This window comes from Hibiscus syriacus, unplaced genomic scaffold (genome assembly GCF_006381635.1).
Source record: "Hibiscus syriacus cultivar Baekdansim isolate YM2019G1 unplaced genomic scaffold, ASM638163v2 tig00117032_pilon, whole genome shotgun sequence".
Lineage (NCBI taxonomy): Eukaryota > Viridiplantae > Streptophyta > Magnoliopsida > Malvales > Malvaceae > Hibiscus > Hibiscus syriacus.
The window spans coordinates 123,141-147,859 of record NW_024063532.1 but is presented as its reverse complement, the minus strand read 5'-3'; the positions used below and the strand labels follow the sequence as shown (position 1 = coordinate 147,859).

At 32.9% G+C, this 24,719-nt stretch overlaps 2 protein-coding genes across 2 annotated transcripts; both read right to left on the bottom strand.

The window, feature by feature from the left end:
- Positions 1 to 13,824: 13,824 nt before the first annotated feature.
- Positions 13,825 to 16,363, bottom strand: LOC120196339 (ran-binding protein 1 homolog a-like). The gene is made up of 4 exons (XM_039198160.1): positions 16,193 to 16,363; positions 15,943 to 16,094; positions 15,731 to 15,856; positions 13,825 to 14,354 (listed from the first exon to the last, which is right to left on the bottom strand). Exons 1-4 carry the CDS (start codon positions 16,345 to 16,347, stop codon positions 14,110 to 14,112), a joined length of 678 nt encoding a protein of 225 aa, XP_039054091.1. The 5' UTR covers positions 16,348 to 16,363; the 3' UTR covers positions 13,825 to 14,109.
- A 2,553-nt stretch (positions 16,364 to 18,916) lies between these two features.
- Positions 18,917 to 21,038, bottom strand: LOC120196340 (ran-binding protein 1 homolog c-like). The gene is made up of 4 exons (XM_039198161.1): positions 20,819 to 21,038; positions 20,571 to 20,722; positions 20,361 to 20,486; positions 18,917 to 19,383 (listed from the first exon to the last, which is right to left on the bottom strand). Exons 1-4 carry the CDS (start codon positions 20,971 to 20,973, stop codon positions 19,145 to 19,147), a joined length of 672 nt encoding a protein of 223 aa, XP_039054092.1. The 5' UTR covers positions 20,974 to 21,038; the 3' UTR covers positions 18,917 to 19,144.
- Between the last annotated feature and the right edge of the window lie 3,681 nt (positions 21,039 to 24,719).

Here is a 24,719-nt window from a genome sequence, read left to right as displayed (position 1 = left end):
CACCCAAAATGCAATTGATTTGGTGCTGTTAATCAAACAAGTCGGTAGAGAAGGGCAGAACATGTGGTAGATATCATTTGACAAATCTCTAAAATGGATGCGATCTCAATTCCTAGAACCCATTCCAACTCCGTAATTGAATAGTCGAGAAGAAAAGGAAAAATACAAGTAGCGTCAAAAGAAGAAGATCTGCGCTAAAAAAGGAAACCACTTGCACAGAAAAGGGGAAGAGCCTTTGGACCAATCTCTTTTATGCTTTTGTTGCTTAATTTGCCACGGAACAAACAGAAAAAAGATATAGAGAGACGGAGCATGCAACAAAGTCAACAAACTCGCATATTTCTTCTTACCTCAATTTTATTATTATTGATTATTACCCTTTTTCAGCCAAATAAAATTACAAAACAATTATTCAAAAATTAGAGTTTTTTTAATACTAGTAGAGTAATGGCCCGATTAATTGGAAGGATGGAAGGGAACATTTTCCATTTGTATGATTGATGTTATAATAATGAAGAGATTTATGAGAGATCAATTCAAAAACTGATGGCGGACGGCGGGGATACTTTTTTCATTCAACGCCGTCGTGAAACTGCAATGAAAGGGTCAATGCCGCTGGCAACAGACATGGAAACATTATTTGCTTCTGAATCTGAAACATGTTTTATTCCGTCTTTGAAATGGATAAATAGCAGTTAAATCCATTCGATTATAGTATAAAAACCCATATTTTTTATATTTGAATTTTGGTAAATCATCGAGGACCCAACCCTTTCATTTCCGTTGATCTGTGATTTGTATTATATTTGGTCTTACTATACCTAAAATTGCAGGGCTCATCTCTACTCCTGTTAGAGTATTTTGAAACCTTAATTTGTGATGGATGTGTAGGCCTTCCTGAAATAGCTTTTATCAGTCTGTATGCAACCTAGAAATTAAAACATACGCCGCAAATTAAGGCCAAGAAAGTGATAAATAGTGTGAGATGCAAGGGAAGCTGATCCGTTTAAAATCCACAAATACACAATTAAAAGCATGGTGCTCGAAGATATAAATGGAGGGTCGTGAAATATATTTTATTTTTTAAAAGTAAAAGTCACAGCACCTCATGAGCATCACACATTTCTTGTAACATTGATTATCTTCTTCTATTGTCTGTAAATTTAAAACTTGCCTTTTTACTTTTTTTCCTCTTGTTTTAGATTTTTTCCCCAGGGATTAACCATTCCAGTTTACTTTTCAATAATTTTATTTCAGACTTCATTTTAGAAAAATGTTATGTGGTCCGAACATAAAAATCATGTATAATGGTCCATCAAAATTTAAAAAATTATAATTTAGACCCTTAAAGTTTTAAAAGAATTTAATTTGACCCCTCAATTTTTTTTAGAAATTCAGATTAAATTTTAAATTTCTTGAATGTTCTTAATTAAACCCCCTCTCATAATTTTTAAAAATTCTCATTATACCCCTCAAAAATTTAAAAATTTTAGTTAGACCCTAATTTTTTGGGGAAAAAAGTAAACTAAACACTTCAAAAAAAATTAAAACTTTTAATTTAAACCTATGCATTTTTAAAAATTTTAAGTTGGCCTCCCTTGATTACGATACATTCACATACATATGGTATATTCAGTTTTATCTTATGTTAGCTTATCACTAATACATATTACTAGATGATTATTTTTAAGTCTCAATCATTAAAGGGAGTATTGTTCACCCTTGAAGTCTTAGGTTTGAGCATATGCATCTATACGGTGTGTGTGGGTTGACATTTGACAACTGTTAACAAAGATTTATGAACAAATATTACTTTGTAACCACTTCAGACTATTTTAAAAAAAATTGTTGATAGAATGGAAATTGTTGGGATTTTGCGGAAGCTCGAATCGACAACCGAAAGAGTTCGCCATGAGGGGTCGGGACGGTTCTTGTGTTTAGGGAGTAAGGAGATTGAAAGATAGAAAATTTGCACATCGATTTATAGTGGTTCGACTCCTCAACCAAGTCTACATCCACTAACTTAGCTCTTCACCAAGGATTTTCCAACAAATTCACTAGTTTGTTTTTTCTTTTGAGGACAAAGAGATAACATTTACAACTCCCTAGTTTTTCACGGGTTAAACTAGAAACTTTCCCTAGCATTTACACGGGCTTAGCTAGAACTTTTCTCATTTACAAAGGATAAGAAACGTAAACAAGAAAACCTCTCTAAGGTAGGTGTTTACAAGATTGAGCTTACAATAACAAAATATTTACAAGAAAAAGATGAAATAAGAATGAAAAACTCTTCTCTTGTGTTTGATTGCTTGGATAGTTGTTCTCTTACTTCTTCAAGTGTCCTTAGCTTGTATTTATAGCTTGAAATGAGTTAGAAGTCGTATATAGCAGTTGGGGATGTTTTGGAGCCGTTTGTGGATGATTTTTTTGCAAAAATAGGCTGCCCATAACAGGGGGTATCGGTACCTCTTCAAAGGGTATCAATACTACATTTGTTAAATTCAAATTAAATTAGCCGTTGTAGCTAGGGGGTATGGATACCCTTGCAGGGGGTATTGGTACTCGGGTATGGATACCCATAGGGGTATCAGTACCCTTTTTGCATTCTATGTTTGAGCAGTCATAGGGGTATGGATACCCAGGCAGGGGGTATTGGTACCCAGGGTATGGATACCCTTTTATAGGGGTATCGGTACCTCTTAGTATTTTTGCTCAAATATGAATTTAATGGACTTTGAATTATTTTTGAAACCTTTTGAAAACTTTGAATAAATTCAATTCAAGTCCAAGAACATTTTGCCTTAAAATTTGTTATATCAAAACATATTTCAACAATCTCCCCCTTTTTGATATAACAAAACATTTGAAAAATCGTTTTAGGCAAAACTCCCCCTTAATAAAATGTTTAATGAAAAAAATACCAATTGTTACAAATTGTTGGAAAATATATGAAAATGTTAAGCTCCCCTTTTTCATTAAGAAATTGAATTTTTCAAATCATACTTCTCCCCTTTTTTGTTATATAAAAAATAATTCAATCTTTGAAGTTCTAAAATAACATTGGAGAGTAAGTGATAAATTTGACATTTAAAATTTATTTGAAAAATCAAAAGCTCCCCCTCAATTAATGCATTTCAAACAAAATTTAGCTTTAAGAACTTGACACTTAAGCAAAATTGAATTTCAACAAATAATAACAAACATGTTAGTAGCACATGAAATTCAATATATCCAAGTCTAAAATACTTTATGCAATATCAATTGTTGAAATTAAGTGCATATGGATAAAGCTTTTCCAAAAATGTTATGCATTTGAAAATTTTGATATCAATTGTTAGAGAGATTATCTTTTGCATTTTAAATCACATGCATAAACATTTAATTTTAGGTCAAAAATTTAAAATTTATAAAATCAAAATATTTGAAAAGTTGATATCAATTGTTAGAAATATATCATTTGCATTAAAACCAATTTTGACCAAAATACATTATGATGAAATAAAAAATATGAAAAATTATTAAAACTTTAAAATGTTCTTCATACATGAGATTAAAAACAATACGTAATTATTTAAACTCAAAACTCATGCATGCTTAAACTTAAATGAGCAACAAATTAATCAAAAACAAAAGCTTTAAGCTTAGAGGTTACCCATTCCTTTTTCATGTGTGGCTAGAGCATATGAATATCTTCACTTTTATCACCATTGCTCCTACACACCTACAAGAGACATTTATTTTGATTTTGGTATCCAAATTACTTTGGATCCTTGGACGTCAGTTTCAATGCCCCTTGTTCTTTTCGGAACCCATACTTGCCTAATTTTAAAACGTTTTCCTTTCTTCAAAGAAAAAGTATGCTCCGAATGACCATGATAATGGCATGTGAGCATTTTGTCTTTTTTAAACATAATAGGTTGTTTTTAGAAATTAATTTTTTTCTTTTGTTAAGCTTTCAAGCTTAACTCCTAACTTAAATTTTTTCTTTTCTAAATCATTTATTTTGACTTTTGAAAGCTCTAAATCATTTTTCAAAATTTCATTTTGATTTTCAAAATCAACTCTAGCTTTCAAAATCGATTTATTTTCAATTTTTGAGTTTTGAAATTAATTTCGTATATTTGGAATTCATGGTCTCAAATCCCAAATATAACCTATTATAAGCATCTTGTAACTCATCAAAAGTAAATGAATTAAATTCATTTGAGTTAGAAGATACCTCGAATTCTTCTTGAGTGGCCATGAGGCATAGGTTGACTACTTCATCTTCATCATTGGAATCATCTTCATCGCTCCAAGATGCAACAAAGGCTTTCTTCCCCTTTTTCTTTAGAAGATGATATTCATACTTGACATGCCCCTTTTTTTGACAATTAAAGCACACCAGGGGACTCTTCTTCTTGTTCATCATCGTCTTCATCCACCTCATCACTTGAATCTTGATAGCTTTCATTGGTGGATTTGAAGGCAATGCCTTCATCATTCTTCTTCTTGTTTTTATTCTCTTCATATTTTTCCTCTTCCTTCAACATCATCTCATGAGTGAGAAGGGAACCAATTAGCTCGTCGAGAGTGATAGACTTTAGGTCTCTAGCTTCGATGATGGCGGTCTTCTTCAGTTGTCACGAACTTGTAAGAGAGTAGATCATCTTCCTTACAAACTTCTCATTAGGGATTATTTCTCAAAATCCCCTGAAACCGTTGACAATCATAGAAAATCTATCCGTCATAACTTTGATGTCTTCATCGGATTTCATCTTGAAATTCTTGTAGCTATGGTTGAGAAGACTTTTCTTTGATTCTCTCACTTCGTCGGTTCCTTCATGAGTGACTTAGAGCTTATCCCAAATCTCTTTAGCAATAGAACAATATGATATTCTTCCATATTCATTTAGGCCTAAGGCACACAAGAGAACATGTATAGCCTTAGAATTAAGTTGGAACTTTTTCTGCTCTTCTTTGCTCCAATCGTCGTACTTGCCGGGTTGAGAGGAGTAAATGTTCATGATTGAGTTCCAAGCTCCTAGATCATAGGCTTGAATAAAGTGCATCATCTTATTCTTCCAATGAGCATAATTTGCTCCATAAAAGAAGGGTGGCTTGTTGAGCAGTCTCGAATCCATAATAGGTATATCTTCAAGGTAATAAACACCGGAGGTTGAAGCAATTTCTTTGTCGGTTGCATCGGGAATTGATAGAGCTTCTTCGAGGATCGTCTCAAGGATGTTAAGCCTTCTAACGAGTTAGGCTATGATACCAATTGTTAGGATTTTGCGGAAGCTCGAATCGACAACCGAAAGAGTTCTCCAAGAGGGGTCGAGACGGTTCTTGTGTTTAGGGAGTAAGGAGATTGAAAAATAGAAAATTTGCACAACGATTTATAGTGGTTCGACTTCTTAACCAAGTCTACATCCACTACCTTAGCTCATCACAAAGGATTTTCCAACAAATTCACTAATTTGTTCTTTCTTTTGAGGACAAAGAGATAACCTTTACAACTCCCTAGTTTTCCACAAGTTAAACTATAACCTTTCCCTAACTTTTACACGGACTTAGCTAGAACCTTTCTTCTTTACAAAGGATAAGAAACGTAAACAAAAAAACCTCTCTAAGGTAGTTGTTTACAAGATTGAACTCACAAGAACAAAATATTTACAAGAGAAATATGAAATAAGAATGAAAAACTCTTCTCTTGTGTTTGATTGCTTGGATAGTTGTTCTCTTACTTATTCAAGTGTCCTTAGCTTGTATTTATAGCTTGAAATGAGTTAGAAGTCGTATATAGCCGTTGGAGATGTTTTAGAGCAGTTGGGGATGTTTTGGAACCGTTTGTGGATGATTTTTCTGCAAAAATAGGCTGCCCATAACAGGGGGTATCAATACCCCTTCAAAGGATATCGGTACTACCTTTGTTAAATTCAAATTAAACTAGCCGTTGTAGCCAGGGGATATGGATACCGTTGCAGGGGGTATCGGTACCCAGGTATGGATACCCATAGGGGTATCGGTACCCTTTTTGCATTCTGTGTTTGAGCAGTCATAGGGGTATGGATACCCAGGTAGGGGGTATCGGTACCCAGGGTATGAATACCCATTTATAGGGGTATCGGTACCTCTTAGTATTTTTGCTCAAATATGAATTTAATGGACTTTGAATTATTTTTGAAACCTTTTGAAAACTTTGAATAAAATCAATTCAAGTCCAAAAATATTTTGCCTTAAAATTTGTTATATCGAAACATATTTCAACAGAAATAAAATTAAAAGGAGAACAAATTAAGGATATATGAAAATAATAAAATATTCCTATTATTAGATAGAATAATAAAAGAAATAAAATAAAGGCTTAATATAAAAATAAGTGTCCAAACTATACCAAAAGTTAACTTTAGCTGCCTAAAGAATATTTTGTTAAAAATATGTGTCTAAGATTTATAATTATTATTTTTTTATTTAAATAAAAAATTAAAATTTTATAAAAGTAACACGTGTCATTTAACGACTAAATCTAACGGCGTTACAGTCCAAACACCTAAAAGTGTAACGTTAGAAATGTTAGGCACATATTTTTAACAAAAAATTCTTTAGGCACCAAAAGTTAACTTTCGTTATACTTTGGACACTTTGTTTGCATTAAACCTAAAATAAAATTATATTTTCTTTTTCCTTTATTACTTGATAAAACTGAAAATTGAGAATAACAAATTTAAATTTTTAAAAATATATACTTTAAACTAACTCAAATACTTCTTATATTTTGCTTCTAAACTCATAGATTTATTTTTACACATGAGAATGGAAAATAATATTTTTATTTTATTTTTTCAAATTTATTTCTTATCAAAATACACTAAAAAATAAAAATATTAATAGGAGAGTTATAGAATGAGTGTGATGTGATAAAAAATCAATAGCATCTTAAGGAGCAAATCAAAATAAAAATAAAATAGATAATTGATATGAATATTCAAAAGATAAATTATAACACTCATTTTGCACGAACTAAGGGATTTTAGTGGTAAAATAATTATTGTTATTCCTTGAGGTCCAAGAAATTTAGTACCACAAATGTTTGAGGTATGAACATTCAATATTAAATGATTAAGAGTTATCTTTAAATATATACTACATTGTACTTACTATATATATATATATAACTCTCATTTTGAAACAATCTCAATGGTACAAAGTTGAGTCATTCTTCTCTGGAATAAGATAACAACCTTTCCATAAGATTTTTGCCTATAGAAATTCAACTAATCCACAATTACATTCTGAATTTTATTAACAGTCACCGTGCAAGATGATTTGATGAGATAAAGATTGAATAATCTATTGACAAGATTTTTCCATGACAAATAACAAACAAGGTTTGTGATTCATTAATTTAACCTCCATCAGTCTTCCGACTTCTTTTTGGGATCACATATTTGTTCCGTTTCTAATGTTTATATATACATAGATTTACAATTCCATTTTGCCATGTTAGGATATGTGAAACAAGTGGGGGGAACAAGTAACAAAATAATTATATATATAAGCCAATGAAAGAATGGATTGAAGAATCTGAAGGTTCAAATACCGAAAACATGAATAATAAACTCGATGGATTTTTCCGTCATAGATCTTGGGGAACACCCAATGATTAAAAGTTTTCTACTAGAGTATGTCCAGCCTCTTATTGTACTTCAAAACGGAACTTGTAGAAACAATTACCCAGAAATATACAAATGTTAGTATTCATATTGTTTCCTTATATTAGCTCTCAAACTTATAGATAACATAGAAGAAGTTGATATTAAGATCTTACAAATTGCAATCGTACATCCCACTTCAAGTCAATTTCATAGATGGCCCAAAGGTAAAGGCAAAGGCATTTTGCTTCCACAGATGCGTCATGCATTCCCAGTGCTTGTCATTCGACTTGCCTTTACTCAATCCCCTTCGGTTTGGCTGCCAAGTCTACGAAGATATGCTAAGTGCCTCATCTACTGCCCTACATGCAGAAACGATTATACCCAGGATAATTGCTTTAATTTTAACATTTTTTTGTTTAGGTGATGGTGGGGTAGACATGCACAGAAGCCGGATTTTAATCTAATCCGGATCGGATAAAAATCGATCCGGTTTTTTTCCATAGACAAAAAACCTGTTTATAAAATAATCGGTTCGGATTCTAACCGGTTTGGAGGGCCGGATATCCTAATCGGTGTAACCGGTTTCGGTTTGAAAAAAATCGGTTTTTTTTAAAACCGATTATAATATTATTAAAATTACATCGTCATCAATTGCAACAAAGTTTACGATAATTGAAATACTTAAATACTTTCAAGTTCGATAAATTCAAATACTTAAAAACTTCCAAGTTCGATAATTGAAATAAAGTTTAAAAATAAACTACATTGCCATCTCTTCTTCATCATCTTCGCTTTCTTCGTTTGGAGGTGATATTTCAAGTTCGACTTCTTCAATGTGTAAGTTTGCTTCCAAATCGGCATCAATTGCATCTTCTAGGATGGTGATATGTTGCTTCCGAGCCGCTCCATCCAAATAATCCTTCAAACAAATGCATATTTCCACAGACTCGGGACTTAGTCTTGATCTCCGTTGCGATATAACCCTGCCACTAACAGAAAAAGTGGATTCCGAAGCTACCGTAGAAGCTTGGACGGTTAGTAAATCACGGGCTATGGCGGCTAGAATCGGAAATTGTGCTTCATTTTCTTTCCACCAAACCAAAATATCCAAACTTTCAAACTCTTCAAATGTCATTTTTTATAGAAAATCGCATGACATGTAATTTTCCAACTCACTACTTGGGGTGGTAGTACGTGATCGTTTGGATTGGGAATTTCCAAGAGTGTTAAAAAGATTCAAATTTATGTTACTTGGATGTCTACTAGATGATTCCACATTCGTTCTCATTTAATCGTGTATTACACTACTTGATCCATATTTAGTTAAATAAATTGCAAACATGTCTCGAAAACATTTGTTAAAATAATTTATTTGGTTTTGGACAAAGTTGGGTTCATCATCGGTTAGATTAAAAGCAAACGTAATTTGTTCAATTAGTGTTTCAACCCCGCCAACATTTAACGTTGGGTTTAAAGCGGCGGCACAAGTAAAAATTGGGGGAATCTCCTTAAAATATTTTAAAAGTTTTTCCTTCATTGCAAAGCCAATTTCTTGAAAAACTTCATTTCAAATTCAAAGTCATTTAGTCGGGTAGCCAACAAAAATATTTGATTAAGAACCAACGGGCTAGTAGGGTAATAAACACCGGATAAAAAAGTAGTTGCATTTTTAAAAACCCCAAGCAAATCGGTTATTTTGGCTATAGTTTCCCAACTCGAATCCGGATAAATGTTTGGGACATGACCCCTCTCGAAAAGCCGATCGTGAAATGTTTGAAATGTTTCCCTTTGCCTTAAGGCGGTATGCATCATCATCCAAGTTGAGTTCCAACGAGTTGGACAATCCAAATTAGGACCCAAAGCTTTTTATTAACCGACTTACAAAATCGTTTATAATCATTTAGTCTTTTGTTGTTGTTACAAAGAATCGATTTTATCATTGTTTTAAATTCTAATCTAATCGGCTCAATAACCTCCAAACCGGCTTGCACGGATAAATTAATTATGTGTGCAACGCAACGGGTATGAAAAAACGCACCGTCTAAAATCGGTAAAAGTAATATTTTCAATTTTGGAACCGCGTTTGTATTATTCGATGTATTATCAAAGGATATAGAAAAAACTTTATTTTCTAATTTATAAAGACAAATTACCCTTTTTAAAAGTGTAAATAAATTAGCACCGGTATGCGGCTCACCGAATAATTCAAACGCGATTGTTCTTTTCATCATTTGCTAATTATCTTGATCTAACCAATGTGCCGTAACGGCTAAAAAATTTTTCTGGTATTATGAGATGAACTCCAAACGTCACATGTAAGTGACACACCATAACAGTGTTCTTGGAATCCTAAAATCATTTTTCCCTCGCCGTACGCCACATTTTTATAGCATCTCTTCTAAGGGTAGTACGACTTACTTGAGTATAACGTGGTTGCATTAGTTGTTGAATTGTTGCCGTGAAATCTTCATCATCAAAGTGGTCGAACGGCAATGCTTTTGTAATCACGAACTTTGTAAACGCTTTTCGTAATTTTTCGTTGTCGTAAACAAAAACACCACCTCACGGTGTAAGATTTGATTGACTTGGATCCGATCTTGAGCGAAGTGCCTTGCATGATTATGTCAAATAGTTCTTCAACGTTGTGTTTCCTTCCGGTGCAAGTAACTTTAGACAAAGTTTACAACGCGCCCTCCTCGAGCCATTTGACATCTCACATAAATCGTAGTGATCCCAAATATCTTTGTTTCGAGTGTGTTCGATCACTCTCACAACTTCAAGGTTTCCCCCGACGGAAGATTCAGCCGTGTTACTCATGATGAACAAAAAATTACAAAAATAAGATTTGAGAGATGTTTTGGTGTTGTGTAATAAGATTTGAGAAAGTTGTAATCAACCAAATATATCCCCAACCTATTTATACATGTTTAGGGTGGTAAAATGGTAATTTTTTAAAGAAAAAACGGTCAAAAACGGTCACAAACCCCCCCCCCAACGGCTAGTTTTTTAAACCCAGACCGGTTTTTTTTTTCGGATAAAAACCAGTTTTTTTTTTCAAACCGGTTTTTTATCTGGTAAAAAAACCGGTTTAAAAAAATCCGATACGGTTAAAAAAAACCGGTTTTTCCCAAATCCGGTTTCGGATATTTTTTTCGCAAAATCAGATATTCGGATTTTTTGTGCACCCCTACCCTAAACATGTATAAATAGGTTGGGAATGTATTTGGTTGATTACAACTTTCTCAAATCTTATTACACAACACCTAAACATCTCTCAAATCTTATTTTTGTAATTTTTTGTTCATCATGAGTAACACGGCTGAATCTTCCGTCGGGGGAAACCTTGAAGTTGTGAGAGTGATCGAACACACTCGAAACAAAGATATTTGGGATCACTACGATTTATGTGAGATGTCAAATGGCTCGAGGAGGGCGCGTTGTAAACTTTGTCTAAAGTTGCTTGCATCGGAAGGAAACACAACGTTGAAGAACCATTTGACAAAATCATGCAAGGCACTTCGCTCAAAATCGGATCCTAGTCAATCGAATCTTACACCGCAAGGTGGTGATTTTGTTTACGACAACGAAAAATTACGAGAAGCGTTTACAAAGTTCGTGATTACAAAAGCACTGTCGTTCGACCACTTTGATGATGAAGATTTCACGACAACAATTCAACAACTAATCAACCACGTTATACTCAAGTAAGTTGTACTACCCTTAGAAGAGATGCTATAAAAATGTGGCGTACGGCGAGGGAAAAAATGATTTTAGGATTCCAAGAACACTGTTATGGTGTATCGCTTACATGTGACGTTTGGAGTTCCCCTCATAATACCAGAAATTCTTTTTTAGCCGTTACGTCACATTGGTTAGATCAAGATAATTGGCAAATGATGAAAAGAACAATCGCGTTTGAATTATTCGGTGAGCCGCATACCGATGCTAATTTATTTACACTTTTAAAAAGGGTAATTTGTCTTTATAAATTAGAAAATAAAGTTTTTTCTATATCCTTTGATAATGCATCGAATAATACAAACGTGGTTCCAAGATTGAAAATATTACTTTCACCGATTTTAGACGGTGCGTTTTTTCATACCCGTTGCGTTGCACACATAATTAATTTATCCGTGCAAGCCGGTTTGGAGGTTATTGAGCCGATTAGATTAGAATTTAAAACAATGATAAAATAGGTTCTTTGTAACAACAACAAAAGACTAAATGATTATAAACGATTTTGTAAGTCCGTTAATAAAAAAGCTTTGGGTCCTAATTTGGATTGTCCAACTCGTTGGAACTCAACTTGGATGATGATGCATACTGCCTTAAGGCAAAGGGAAACATTGCAAACATTTCACGATCGGTTTTTCGAGAGGGGTCATGTCCCAAACATATATCCGGATTCGAGTTGGGAAACTATAGCCAAAATAACCGATTTGCTTGGGGTTTTTAAAAATGCAACAACTTTTTTATCCGGTGTTTATTATCTTACTAGCCCGTTGGTTCTTAATCAAATATTTTTGTTGGCTACCCGACTAAATGACTTTGAATTTGAAACCGAAGTTTTTCAAAAAATTGGCTTTGCAATGAAGGGAAAACTTTTAAAATATTTTAAGGAGATTCCCCCCATTTTTACTTGTGCCGCCGCTTTAAACCCAACGTTAAATGTTGGCGGGGTTGAAACACTAATTGAACAAATTGCGTTTGCTTTTAATCTAATCGATGATGAACCTAACTTTGTCCAAAACCAAATAAATTATTTTAACAAATGTTTTCGAGACATGTTTGCAATTTATTTAACTAAATACAGATCAAATAGTGTAATACATGATCAAATGAGAATGAATGCGGAATCATCTAGTAGACGTCCAAGTAACATAAATTTGAATCTTTTTAACACTCTTGTAAATTCCCAATCCAAATGATCACGTACTACCACCCAAGTAGCGAGTTGGGAAATTACATGTCATGCGAGTTTTTATAAAAAATGACATTTGAAGAGTTTGAAAGTTTGGATATTTTAGGTTGGTGGAAAGAAAAGGAAGCACAATTTCCGATTCTAGCCGCCATGGCCCGTGATTTACTAACCGTCCAAGTTTCTACGGTAGCTTCGGAATCCGCTTTTTCTGTTAATGGCAGGGTTATATCTCAACGGAGATCAAGACTAAGTCCCGAGTCGGTGGAAGTATGCATTTGTTTAAAAGATTATTTGGATGGAGCGGCTCGTAAGCAACATATCACCACCCTAGAAAATGCAATTGATGCCGATTTGGAAACAAACTTACACATTGAAGAAGTCGAACTTGGAATATCTCATCCAAACGAAGAAGGCGAAGATGATGAAGAAGAGATGGCAATGTAGTTTATTTTTAAACTTTATTTCAATTATCGTAAACTTTGTTTCAGTTATCGAACTTGAAGTTTTTAAGTATTTGAATTTATCGAACTTGGAAGTTTTTAAGTATTTGAATTTATCAAACTTGGAAGTATTTAAGTATTTCAATTATCGTAAACTTTGTTGCAATTGATGACGATGTAATTTTAATAATATTAAAATCGATTTTTTTATAACCGGTTTTTTTAAAAAACCGGTTTTTTTAAAACCGAAACCGGTTACACCGGTTAGGATATCCGGCCCTCCAAACCGATTAGAAACCGAACCGGTTATTTTATAAACCGGTTTTTTTTCTATGGGAAAAAACCGGATCGGATAAAAATCGATCCGGATCGGATTGAAATCCGACTTCTGTGCAACCCTAGTTTAGGGTGGTAAAATGGTAATTTTTTTAAGAAAAAACGGTCAAAAACAATCACAAAACCCCCCAACGGCTATATTAACGACTAATTTTTTAAACCCAAACCGGTTAAAATAACCGGTTAAAAAAATTCGATCCGGTTTAAAAAAACCGATTTTTCCAAATCCGATTTCGGATATTTTTTTTTTTTTTGCATAAAATTGGATATTCAAATTTTTTATACACCTCTAATGGATTTTTTTTTCCTTTATGCAGTCATTTGTTAATACCGTAGAAATATAATAGCTATCAGAATTATATTTCCTTCTCATCTAAACTTCCAAATATTGAGATACAGAGATACAAAATATAAAAAAAAAATCCAATAAAAGTACTTTTAAAAAAACTTGTCTATAACAATAGCTCATTCAATGCATGGACTGAGCAGCAATTGAACTTTGACGCGCTGATATTTCTAACCAGGAAAATCCAGTTGCATGAGCCCTCCACACTATCCAAATTCCAAACGCAACTCTAACCATGCAAACATGACTCAGGGTTTGACCAACCCTCAACACACACCCAAACGTAAGGCCACAAAGGACCACGACCATTCAACCAATATGTTTTCACTCCCAAGAATACGCTAGACATGCGTAGAATCAGATGATTGAGAAATCTCTCCATATTCGCCAAAAGCCTACAGCATGGAAAACAAACCCAGCCGGATCCTTTTAGGTAGAGGAAGTAGCCTCCCCGTCTTTCTTCTCACTATCTGCTTTAATTGTATTATCAATTTCTGTTTCCTTCTCTTCCTTTGTAGCAACAGCCTTCTCCTCTCCAACTTTATCTTCAGCTTTCTTTTCTTCAACGCTCAACCTCTCAAGTGACTTGGCAGCTGCAGATGCATCTTCATTTTCCTCTTTCGATTTTTGTGATTCAGCCACTTCTTGGAAGATTTCCATAAAGGTTTTGCAATCTATTTTAAGGGGAAAAAAAGGAAAATCATTAAAAACCAAAAAGCTTAATTCCCTCAAAACAAAACTTCATAATAAAACCAAAAAGAAGCCATATCACAAAGAAAACAAGCCATGATAACCAATCTCAATCCATCTCTGTTTCCGCTACCTGCTACTGATATTTTGTAACACTTACCCCGGAAAAGAAATAATAAAAGCCACTCAAAACAGTTCCATTTTCATGGAATATCAAGTTCTCTAGATTCATGGCTAAAAGACTTTTAGATTCAACTCAGGATTCAATCATATCCATTAGAGCAAGAGTTCACAAGTAACAACAGTTAATTTTAAATTATTCAAATGGATATCCTAGAGTACAAATCTTATTTAAATGGCATGTGTCCTCAACGTAAAATTCAATATAACCTCATCGAAGTAACATCTCAATGATTCTCCAAACAATATCAAACCCAATAAAACCACAATGGTTAAAACGCAAAAATGCTTCCAATTTCCATAAAAATAAACATGCGCTACTGGGAAAAACATTTGAAATTCACAGCAAGTTTTAAGGAAACAGGACTATAGTATCACTCAAATTGAAGTATGAAAGTTGTTTGCCAGTTCGTGCTATGAATTAGTAAAACACTAAAATTATATCATTTTAAAGCAAATGAGACTGATACCAACTCATACAGATCGAACAAAAACTAAAATTTCAGTTACTCTGAGTTCACAAGAAGCAACAGTTAATTTTAAATTATTCAATTGGATATCCTAGAGTACAAATCTTATTTAAATGGCATGGGTCCTCAATACAAAATTCATTATAACCTTATCGGAGTAACATCTCAATGATTCTCCAAACAATATCAACCCCAATAAAACCACAATGGTTAACACACAAAAATGTTTCCAATTTCCATATAAATAAACATGCGCTACTGGGGAAAACATTTGAAATTCACAGCAATTTTTAAGGAAACACGACTATAGTATCTCTCAAATTGAAGTATGAAAGTTGTTTTCCAGTTCATGCTATGAATTAGTAAAACACTAAAACTATATCATTTTAAAGCAAATGAGACTGATACCAACTCATACAGATAGAACAAAAACTAAAATTTCAGTTACTCTGAATTTAATTTTTGAACCTTTTAATTGTGCTCAACCAAGCTTTCAAACATTCATCAAGATAAGAATACTTGACTAAAATGCAAGTCACGAACTACTTGAAGAAAATACCAATGTCCCACTAGTCCACTCTATGAAATTCTGTTCACTTACTACAAACCCTGATGTGCAGATCCATATCGTAGATTAAATCAGTTGAAATAACATGATTTCAATTTCGTTTAGCAAAGTAGCAAAGTGATTTAGAACAAAATATACTTACTTTCCACTGATGCAAAACGAATACAGAAAAGTTCATCTTTCAATTCACCATCCGAAAAGTCAGAAGCGTGCCATAAGCAGGATTTATCATTCCCAGCGTGCTCCTGAACTGTCATCGTCGGCAACACTGCAAAATTATGGGGGGGGGGGAATCAGAAAACGGAAAAAAAATAAAAAACATAACTGAGGAAGAGATAAAGAAAAAGAAGATACCTAGATGATTGGCGCAGATCTTGAGAGTCTTAGATTGCCTCATAACAAGGCGAACTTTCCCCGTCTCTTTGTGTTTCAACAGCTTCACAGTACCAGCGCCTCTCTCTTTCCATTGATTCCCTTCTTTATCAAAACGATACAGCTTCGATTTCCTAGTAAATATAATTAAAGATATTCATATAATTAGGATCTCTAGATAAATCAACGAATATTCGAATCGGAAATATAAATAAACGGAAAAAATACTTACAGATCAAGGATGGCATCTTCGTTTTCCTCGCCGGTGCTAACAGCCACTTCCTCAAGCTTGACAATAGGGGCGACTTGAGCCCCGGTATCTTCATCCTCGGCAGCGGGCGCATCTTCGTCTTCTCTGTGCTCGTGATCGGGTTCTTTGCTTGCCATAACTACTTTTTAGAGAGAGGGGAGCGTGTTTGTTTCTTTCAATTAAGAATAAGAAAATGAATATATCAGGCTGTTAGGGTTTTTATAAAGGGGGGAGAGAGAGAGTAAGAAATGTTTATTTTGAACTGTTGCAGCCCGGAAGGCGGCGTGAGGTTTACGCAGAATGTAAAGAAGTAAGGTAGCGTCGCTAGAATGTTTCTGGAAATTAGAATCGGTTAATGAATTAGAATACGAAGGAATTAGAATCTAAATTTGAAACTTGTTTGGTTTGTAGTAAATTATAATTTTATATTTTATTTGATTCATATACATGTCAGATGAATTTGATTTTAGTAATGTAAAATAACAAAATTACCCTTATTATTTTTTTATTTAATTTTAGTTTGTTTTATAACTTACATGTATCAATATATTATAAAAATTTAAAAAATATTAAATTTTTATTTTATTGATTGATTATTCATTTCAATAAATTATAAAAATCATATTAATGAACATCATAAGTTAAAATTATCCCAATTAGGGATGGTCTTGGGTCGGGTTGGGTTAGGTTTTTGGTCCACCCGACCCGACCCAAGAATAAGGGAACCTCCACTTGAGACTCGATCCGACCAAAATAAATTTTCACCCGACCCGACCCGAATATATAAATTAGAAACCCGACCCAAAATAATAAAAAAAATATTTTTATTCAATAAAAACAGTGACTTAATTGAAAAAAATTATATATAGAGGGGTATTATTGTAATTATTCCTGAATATATAAGGTAAAATTATATATTTTTTTTTGGGTCGGGTCGGGTATTTTTCACCCTAAACTCAACTCGACCCGACCCGAATATCAAACTTAAAAACCCCGACCTGAACCCGATTGTTTTTTAAAAAAACCCGACCCGATCTTGAATTTTTTTTAAAAAAACCCGACCCCGACCCAAACCCGAAATTTTTTTTAAAAAATCCGACCCGAATACCAAAAGATTGATGAGGGTAGTATGATCAAATTTCACATTCCCTCCTCCAAATGATTTTAATTCCATCATATTATAGATGAAATTTACTTTCTCTCCCTTAATAAAATTGGATTTTAATTCCCCCTAATTACAAGTGATTTCAGATAACCAAAAAGTCACCTAAGGGTTTTTCCTGGGCAATAATGTTGGGAATAGCAAGGTTATTTTAGACTTTGTATCTAGCCCGTTTAAAACAAAAAAAAGGGAAAGAAAACTTAGCTTAAGATAGATGATGTAAATTAACCACGCAAAAGGCCAACATGGTGAGTGGTGACGGAACTACTATTGAACAATTGATCTTGCCATAGTAGTATGATTTGGTTCTGAGTTCCCTTTTTTCATGCTTTAATGGCTTAGTCATTGGAATCAGGTCTACCAACAGAATGTAGAGGAGAGAAGCTGTGGATGATGGGGACATATATAATGTGGGAAACATACAAGGGGCTCAATGATGTCTGATTCAATTGACCTAAATCCGCTATTGGACGAACCAGATATTATTACACCTTGATTCAGTCCTTCCACAGTGCAATCATTAGCGAGACTGGCCAGTCGCCGACCGAGGTGAGTCAGATGGAAGCACCTTCTTTTCCAGGTACCACATTAAGAAACGGTTTCTTCTGGTGTTTTACAGTCCCCCTAACCCTTCATTCAATTGAGTTGGAGGCGTTGCCTTGGCCATTCTCAAACTACTATATCACAGCATGCAAATCTCTTCCTATTATGTCTCCCTTGCATGCCCGAATGTTGCTATTATGGAAGTTGCTTTGGAAATTCACATGTCCGGGACTGCACTTCAAGATAGGAACGAACAGTAGAGTCAACTTTTAAGTAATGGTAAGAAGGTTCAGTGGCAGCTACAACCTTTAGCCCCTGATACCCTATACTTGTGTAAGGAGTGCTTTACTTAGTCCTGTCTGTTAATTGTGTGTTTCCCATACTAGGTTCTAGATTAGCTAAATTTGTTGCTTGTAAATTGTAATAGCGTTATTAACACAGTGCTATTGCATCTTTACTATCTAATTCAATAATAAGACTGCGTACCCAAGTTAAACGTAATACCTTCACAATTCCCAGGTTAAATGTAATCCATCGTACACTCCCCATAACTCTATATCAAAAACCGAGCAAATTCCTACGGCTTTTGGTAAAACCCGTGACCCACTATCCATTAACATCACGTAATACTCCACCACACACTGTCAATCCCGAGCCTGTTTTCCTGGCTCCGTCTAACTTAAACCAACCAACAGATAGCTGCTTTAATTAAACATAATAGGATTTTTCCATTATGCAATAATTTCTTAATACCGTAGAAAAAAATAGGTGTTTTTGTTAAAGCTATCACAACTGAATTATAGCCAATTCTGGCATACCAAATTCTTTTTCACCCAAACACAAAATTCAAAATATTACCCCCACCCACACAAAAAAAAATCTATAACAAGAATTCTTTCAATGCATGGGCTGAGCAGCAAAAGAACTTTGACACTAAAATACTAATACTACCAGGAAACCCTAGTCCAATGAAATCACCTTGACACTAAAAACCCAAACGCAACTATAACCATGCAAATGTGACCGACATATGACTCGGGGTTTAACCAACACTCGACAACCACCCAAGCCCAAGTATACAAAAGACCTCGATCATTCCAACCCATAAACTCCCATTTAGTTTCACCTGCAGGAATATGCCAGACATGGCCAGGGAGGTGACAACAGGCGTCTAATTTCACCACATTCGTCAAAAGCCTATGGCATGGAAAACAAAACCCAACCTCCTTTCAGGTAGAGGAAGCTGGCTCCCCATCTTTCTTCTCATTATCTGGTTTTCCTGTATTCTCAACTTCGGTTTCCTTTTCTTCCTTCGTAGCAACAGCCTCTCCAGCTTTTTCCTCAGCTTTCTTTTCTTTAACACTCAACTTCTCAAGCGACTCCGCAGCAGCAGATGCATCTTTGTTTTCATCTATAGATTTTTGTGATTCAGCAACCTCTTGGAACATTTCCATGAAGGCTTTGCAATCTAATTTTAAGACAAAAGTAAAATCAGTATAAAGCAAACGGCTTTATTCCCTCAAAGCAAAACGGTCATTGCAATAAAATTGAAAAAGAAGCCAGATCTCAAAGAACCCATCATCAGCCTTCTATAACAACAATCTAAACTCATTTATATTAACTCTAATTGATATTCTCTGAGCACTTGTTCCTCGAAGGAACAATAAAGGCAACTTTCACAATTCCAATCAAACATTTTTCTTTGTAAATCGAACTCTAAAGCATTGTTATTACATCGATAAAAGAGACAAATCATATATATAACTGATTTTATCATGTCTAAAAGACTTATAAGATCAGCTCAAGTATTCAATCATGCATGATTAAGACGAGTCACAGGCAACAATAGTTAATTTTAAATATCTTCAATTGGACATCCTAGAGTACATATCTAAATGCTATTTGTCATCAATAAAAAAGTTAAATGTAACCTTATACAATCTTATTTGTTTTCAAAGAATGTAAATATCAAACCCAAGAAAAACACTATGGTTAACATGTGAAAATGCTTCCAATTTCCTTCTAAGTCTGAGCAGTGGAAATTTCAAGTTCCCCGATTTAAGTAAACAGGTCTGGAATAGTACTCAACACTCAAGTGTGAGACTTGTTTGCAACTTCATGATATACATTAGTAAAATACAATCAATTTTTACCAGACAATTATTTGAAACTAATACCAGCTCAGACAACGAAAAACAAATTAAAACTTCAATTCCTATTAATTTAATTTTGAAAGAACAAGTAAACAAAATGCCAATCAATAACTACTTGAAGAAAATACCACTGCACAACTAGTCCATTCTATGAAATTCTGTGGACTTAAAATGCCCCGATGTGCAGATCCAGATTGTAGTTTAAACTTTAAAAAAGAATCGAAACAACATTCATTCAATTCATTTAGCATGCTAGAGACTAGAGAAGTGATTTAGAGTAAAATATACTTACTTTCCACGGATGCAAAGCGAATGCAGAAAAGTTCGTCTTTCAATTCACCATCTGCAAAGTCAGCAGCATGCCATAAGCACGATTTATCATTCCCAGCATGTTCCTGAACCGTCATCGTCGGCAACACTGCACAATTTTTTTTGGCATACAAATTATGAAATTCAGAAATAAGAATAAAAAACAGAAAGGGAATTGAGGAAGAGAAGATACCCAGATGATTGGCACAGATCTTGAGAATCTTAGATTGCCTCATAACAAGACGAACTTTTCCAGTCTCTTTGTGCTTCAACAGCTTCACAGTACCAGCGCCTCTCTCTTTCCATTGATTCCCTTCTTTATCAAATCGATACAGCTTCGACTTCCTGGTAAATAAAATTATGTGTATGCATATCATTCGGATCTCTAGAAAAATCTACGAATATTCGAATCGAGAATACAAACAAAAGAAAAGCACTGACAGATCGAGGATGGCATCTTCGTTTTCCTCTCCGGTGCTGACATCGACTTCCTCTAGCTTGACAATAGGGGCGACTTGAGCTCCGGTATCTTCATCATCGGCGGCGGGCGTTTCTTCGTCTTCTCTGTGCTCGTGATCGGGCTCTTTGCTTGCCATAACTGCTTTAAAAAAAAGGCACAGATAGGGCGGTTTAGGGTTTTTTGTAATATATAAAAAGGCAAGTACGGGAGAGTGAGACTGAGAGAAAGGAAGTGTTTGTTTTTAACTGTTGCAGTAGCCTGGAAGGCGGCGTCAGATTTACGCTGAATGTAAAATAGGTTAGTTCTGCGGTGCGGCGCCTAAAAAACGGTTAATATACGGCGTGATCGGTTAAACAAGTGACCGGTTAAAATTTATACAGGTTATGTTATATTATTTAACCGGAAATATTATAAAGTACAATAATATACTAGGTAGCGCTTATATAATGTAATAGATAGCGCTTATATTTACCTATTTTATAAGTAAACCGGTATATTTATACCGATAGTATTACAAATTTACCTATTATATTATATTATATTGAAAGTGTTCATACTTTTTATAAAAAGGATCGATACTTCTTTTAAAGTTATGTAATTTATGTTTCAATTTTTTTTAATAGTGTTTCATGTTTTCCACCTACAATATTAATTTAATAATTTCATTTTCACAAAAAATTATTTGATTTTTTGATATTTTATAAAATATTATTTAGAATTTTTAATTTAATAATAATATATATCGTAACGTAAAAAATAAATTATTAGACGCTTATAATTACTAAATTAATATCTTAAAACTCACTCAAAAGATAACCTTAAATTAATGTTTTCCACAGTGAAAAAAGTATGGACACTTTTATAAAAAGGATAGACACTTTACAATATAACCACTACCTATTACATAATATAAACGATACCTATTACATTATATAAGCGCTACCTATTACATCATATTTTTACCTATTATATTGAAAGTGTCCATACTTTTTATAAAAATGATCAATACTTCTTTTAAAGTTATGTAATTTATGTTTCAATTTTTTTTAATAGTGTTTCATGTTTTCCACCTACAATATTAATTTAATAATTTCATTTGCACAAAAAATTATTTGATTATTTGATATTTTATAAAATATTATTTAGAATTTTTAATTTAATAATAATATATATCGTAACGTAAAAAATAAATCATTAGACGCCTATAATTACTAAATTAATATCTTAAAACTCACTCAAAAGATAACCTTAAATTAATGTTTTCCACAGTGAAAAAAGTATGGACACTTTTATAAAAAGGATAGACACTTTACAATATAACCGCTACCTATTACATTATATAAACGATACCCATTACATTATATAAGCGCTACCTATTACATCATATTTTTACCTATTATATTGAAAGTGTCCATACTTTTTATAAAAAGGATCGATACTTCTTTTAAAGTTATGTAATTTATGTTTCAATTTTTTTTAATAGTGTTTCATGTTTTCCACCTACAATATTAATTTAATAATTTCATTTGCACAAAAAATTATTTGATTTTTTGATATTTTATAAAATATTATTTAGAATTTTTAATTTAATAATAATATATATCGTAACGTAAAAAATAAATCATTAGACGCCTATAATTACTAAATTAATATCTTAAAACTCACTCAAAAGATAACCTTAAATTAATGTTTTCCACAATGAAAAAAGTATGGACACTTTTATAAAAAGGATAGACACTTTACAATATAACCACTACCTATTACATTATATAAATGATACCCATTACATTATATAAGCGCTACCTATTACATCATATTTTTACCTATTATATTGAAAGTGTCCATACTTTTTATAAAAATGATCGATACTTATTTTAAAGTTATGTAATTTATGTTTCAAATTTTTTTAATAGTGTTTCATGTTTTCCACCTACAATATTAATTTAATAATTTCATTTGCACAAAAAATTATTTGATTATTTGATATTTTATAAAATATTATTTAGAATTTTTAATTTAACAACATTAACCAAAGATAATAATAAATATGTAATATATATGTTTATTGTTTTTAATTTAATAATAATATATACAACATCAAACACATTCCAAGCTATAAATTACAAGCTAAGGACACTTGAAGAAGCTAGAGAACAACTATCCAAGCAATCAAAAACGAGAAAATCCCAACATGATAACAACTGAACATATCATATCAATGTTCAAACTCAAGTTGTAGATTTTGATTTCCTTTTGCTTGGCATCATATGAGATTTGAATTTTGATTTCCTTTTGCTTGGCACCATATGAGCTTTGGATTTTGATGAGCATCGGAAGTATTTCGGACTTATGATTTGGGTGGTACTCAGAAGCATTTCGGACTTATGATTTTAGTTGCTATTTGTTTACCACCCAGATCATACGCCCGAAACGTTTCTGACGCTTTAAAGTTGACCAAAAAATACAATGGTCGGGATTTCCCTCGCGTTTAAACGTTGGAAAAAAACAATGGAAATTAGGAATAATCAATGTTATCATGCATATTGGCTTGGGCTAATATTTATAGTGGAGCCGAAGTATATATTGAAATTCAAACTCAAATTGAAATTTAAATTCAAACTCCAATTACATATGAAATGAATTTGAAATGCAATGTTAAATTGAACATGAAAATTGCATAATTGATTCATACTGTTCAAGTAACATGCTTTATGAACCATCAAGCTAAAAGACAATATTGATTGAGTTCAAAGCTGAGTTGTGAGTTGATGGAGTTGTCACACTTGTCACATGGTTGGAATAAAGTAATTTGATTTAATAATTTTATTTGCACAAAAAATTATTTGATTGTTTTGATATTTTATAAAATAATATTTAAATTTTTTATTTAATAATAATATATATCGTAACGTAAAAAATAAATCATTAGACGCCTATAATTACTAAATTAATATCTTAAAACTCACTCAAAAGATAACCTTAAATTAATGTTTTCCACAGTGAAAAAAGTATGGACACTTTTATAAAAAGGATAGATACTTTACAATATAACCACTACCTATTACATTATATAAACGATACCTATTACATTATATAAGCGCTACCTATTACATCATATGTTTACCTATTATATTGAAAGTGTCCATACTTTTTATAAAAAGGATCGATACTTTTTTTAAAAGTTATGTAATTTATGTTTCAATTTTTTAACAGTGTTTCATGTTTTCCACCTACAATATTAATTTAATAATTTCATTTACACAAAAAATTATTTGATTGTTTTGATATTTTATAAAATAATATTTATAATTTAAATTTAACAACATTAACCAAAGATAATAATAAATATGTAATATATATGTTTATATACCGTAACGTAAAAAATAAATCATTAGACGCCTATAATTACTAAATTAATATCTTAAAACTCACTCAAAAGATGTATATACCTAAATATGTAGTTAACAAACATACCTAAATATGTAGTTATTGTACATACCTAAATTTAATGATAATATATACTTGTAGTTATTGTACATACCTAAATATGTACTGTGAATTTAATGTTGTACCCACCCTTTAACTACCACTACCAATGCCACATCATAGTGAAAGCAGCACGACTGAAACATGTTCAAAATGAACCTTTGCTTACATCTCCATCAACTCCTGGAGCACTGAACTTGCACAACAAAATTTTTGCCATGGATAATACTGATGTAGACAATGTTAAGCCAACCGAGGAATGCCATGAAGTACATAATGTTGATGAATCTGACAGATTGGTTGGTCAGCTCTTCTGTTCACGTGATCAAGCTTGGCACTTTTACAAGGGATTCGCACGGGAACATGGGTTTAGTGCACGTAAGGGAACAACACGGC

Excerpts from the sequence above, each read along its gene's own strand:
- LOC120196339 (XM_039198160.1), bottom strand. The coding sequence starts at position 16,347 with ATGGCAAGCAAAGAACCCGATCACGAGCACAGAGAAGACGAAGATGCG. Across the intron at positions 16,095-16,192 it reads GAAGATGCCATCCTTGATCT|GAAATCGAAGCTGTATCGTT; the intron begins GTAAGTATTTTT and ends TATATTTACTAG. Across the intron at positions 15,857-15,942 it reads GATCTGCGCCAATCATCTAG|TGTTGCCGACGATGACAGTT; the intron begins GTATCTTCTTTT and ends ATAATTTTGCAG.
- LOC120196340 (XM_039198161.1), bottom strand. The coding sequence starts at position 20,973 with ATGGCAAGCAAAGAGCCCGATCACGAGCACAGAGAAGACGAAGAAACG. Across the intron at positions 20,723-20,818 it reads GAAGATGCCATCCTCGATCT|GAAGTCGAAGCTGTATCGAT; the intron begins GTCAGTGCTTTT and ends TTTATTTACCAG. Across the intron at positions 20,487-20,570 it reads GATCTGTGCCAATCATCTGG|TGTTGCCGACGATGACGGTT; the intron begins GTATCTTCTCTT and ends AAAATTGTGCAG.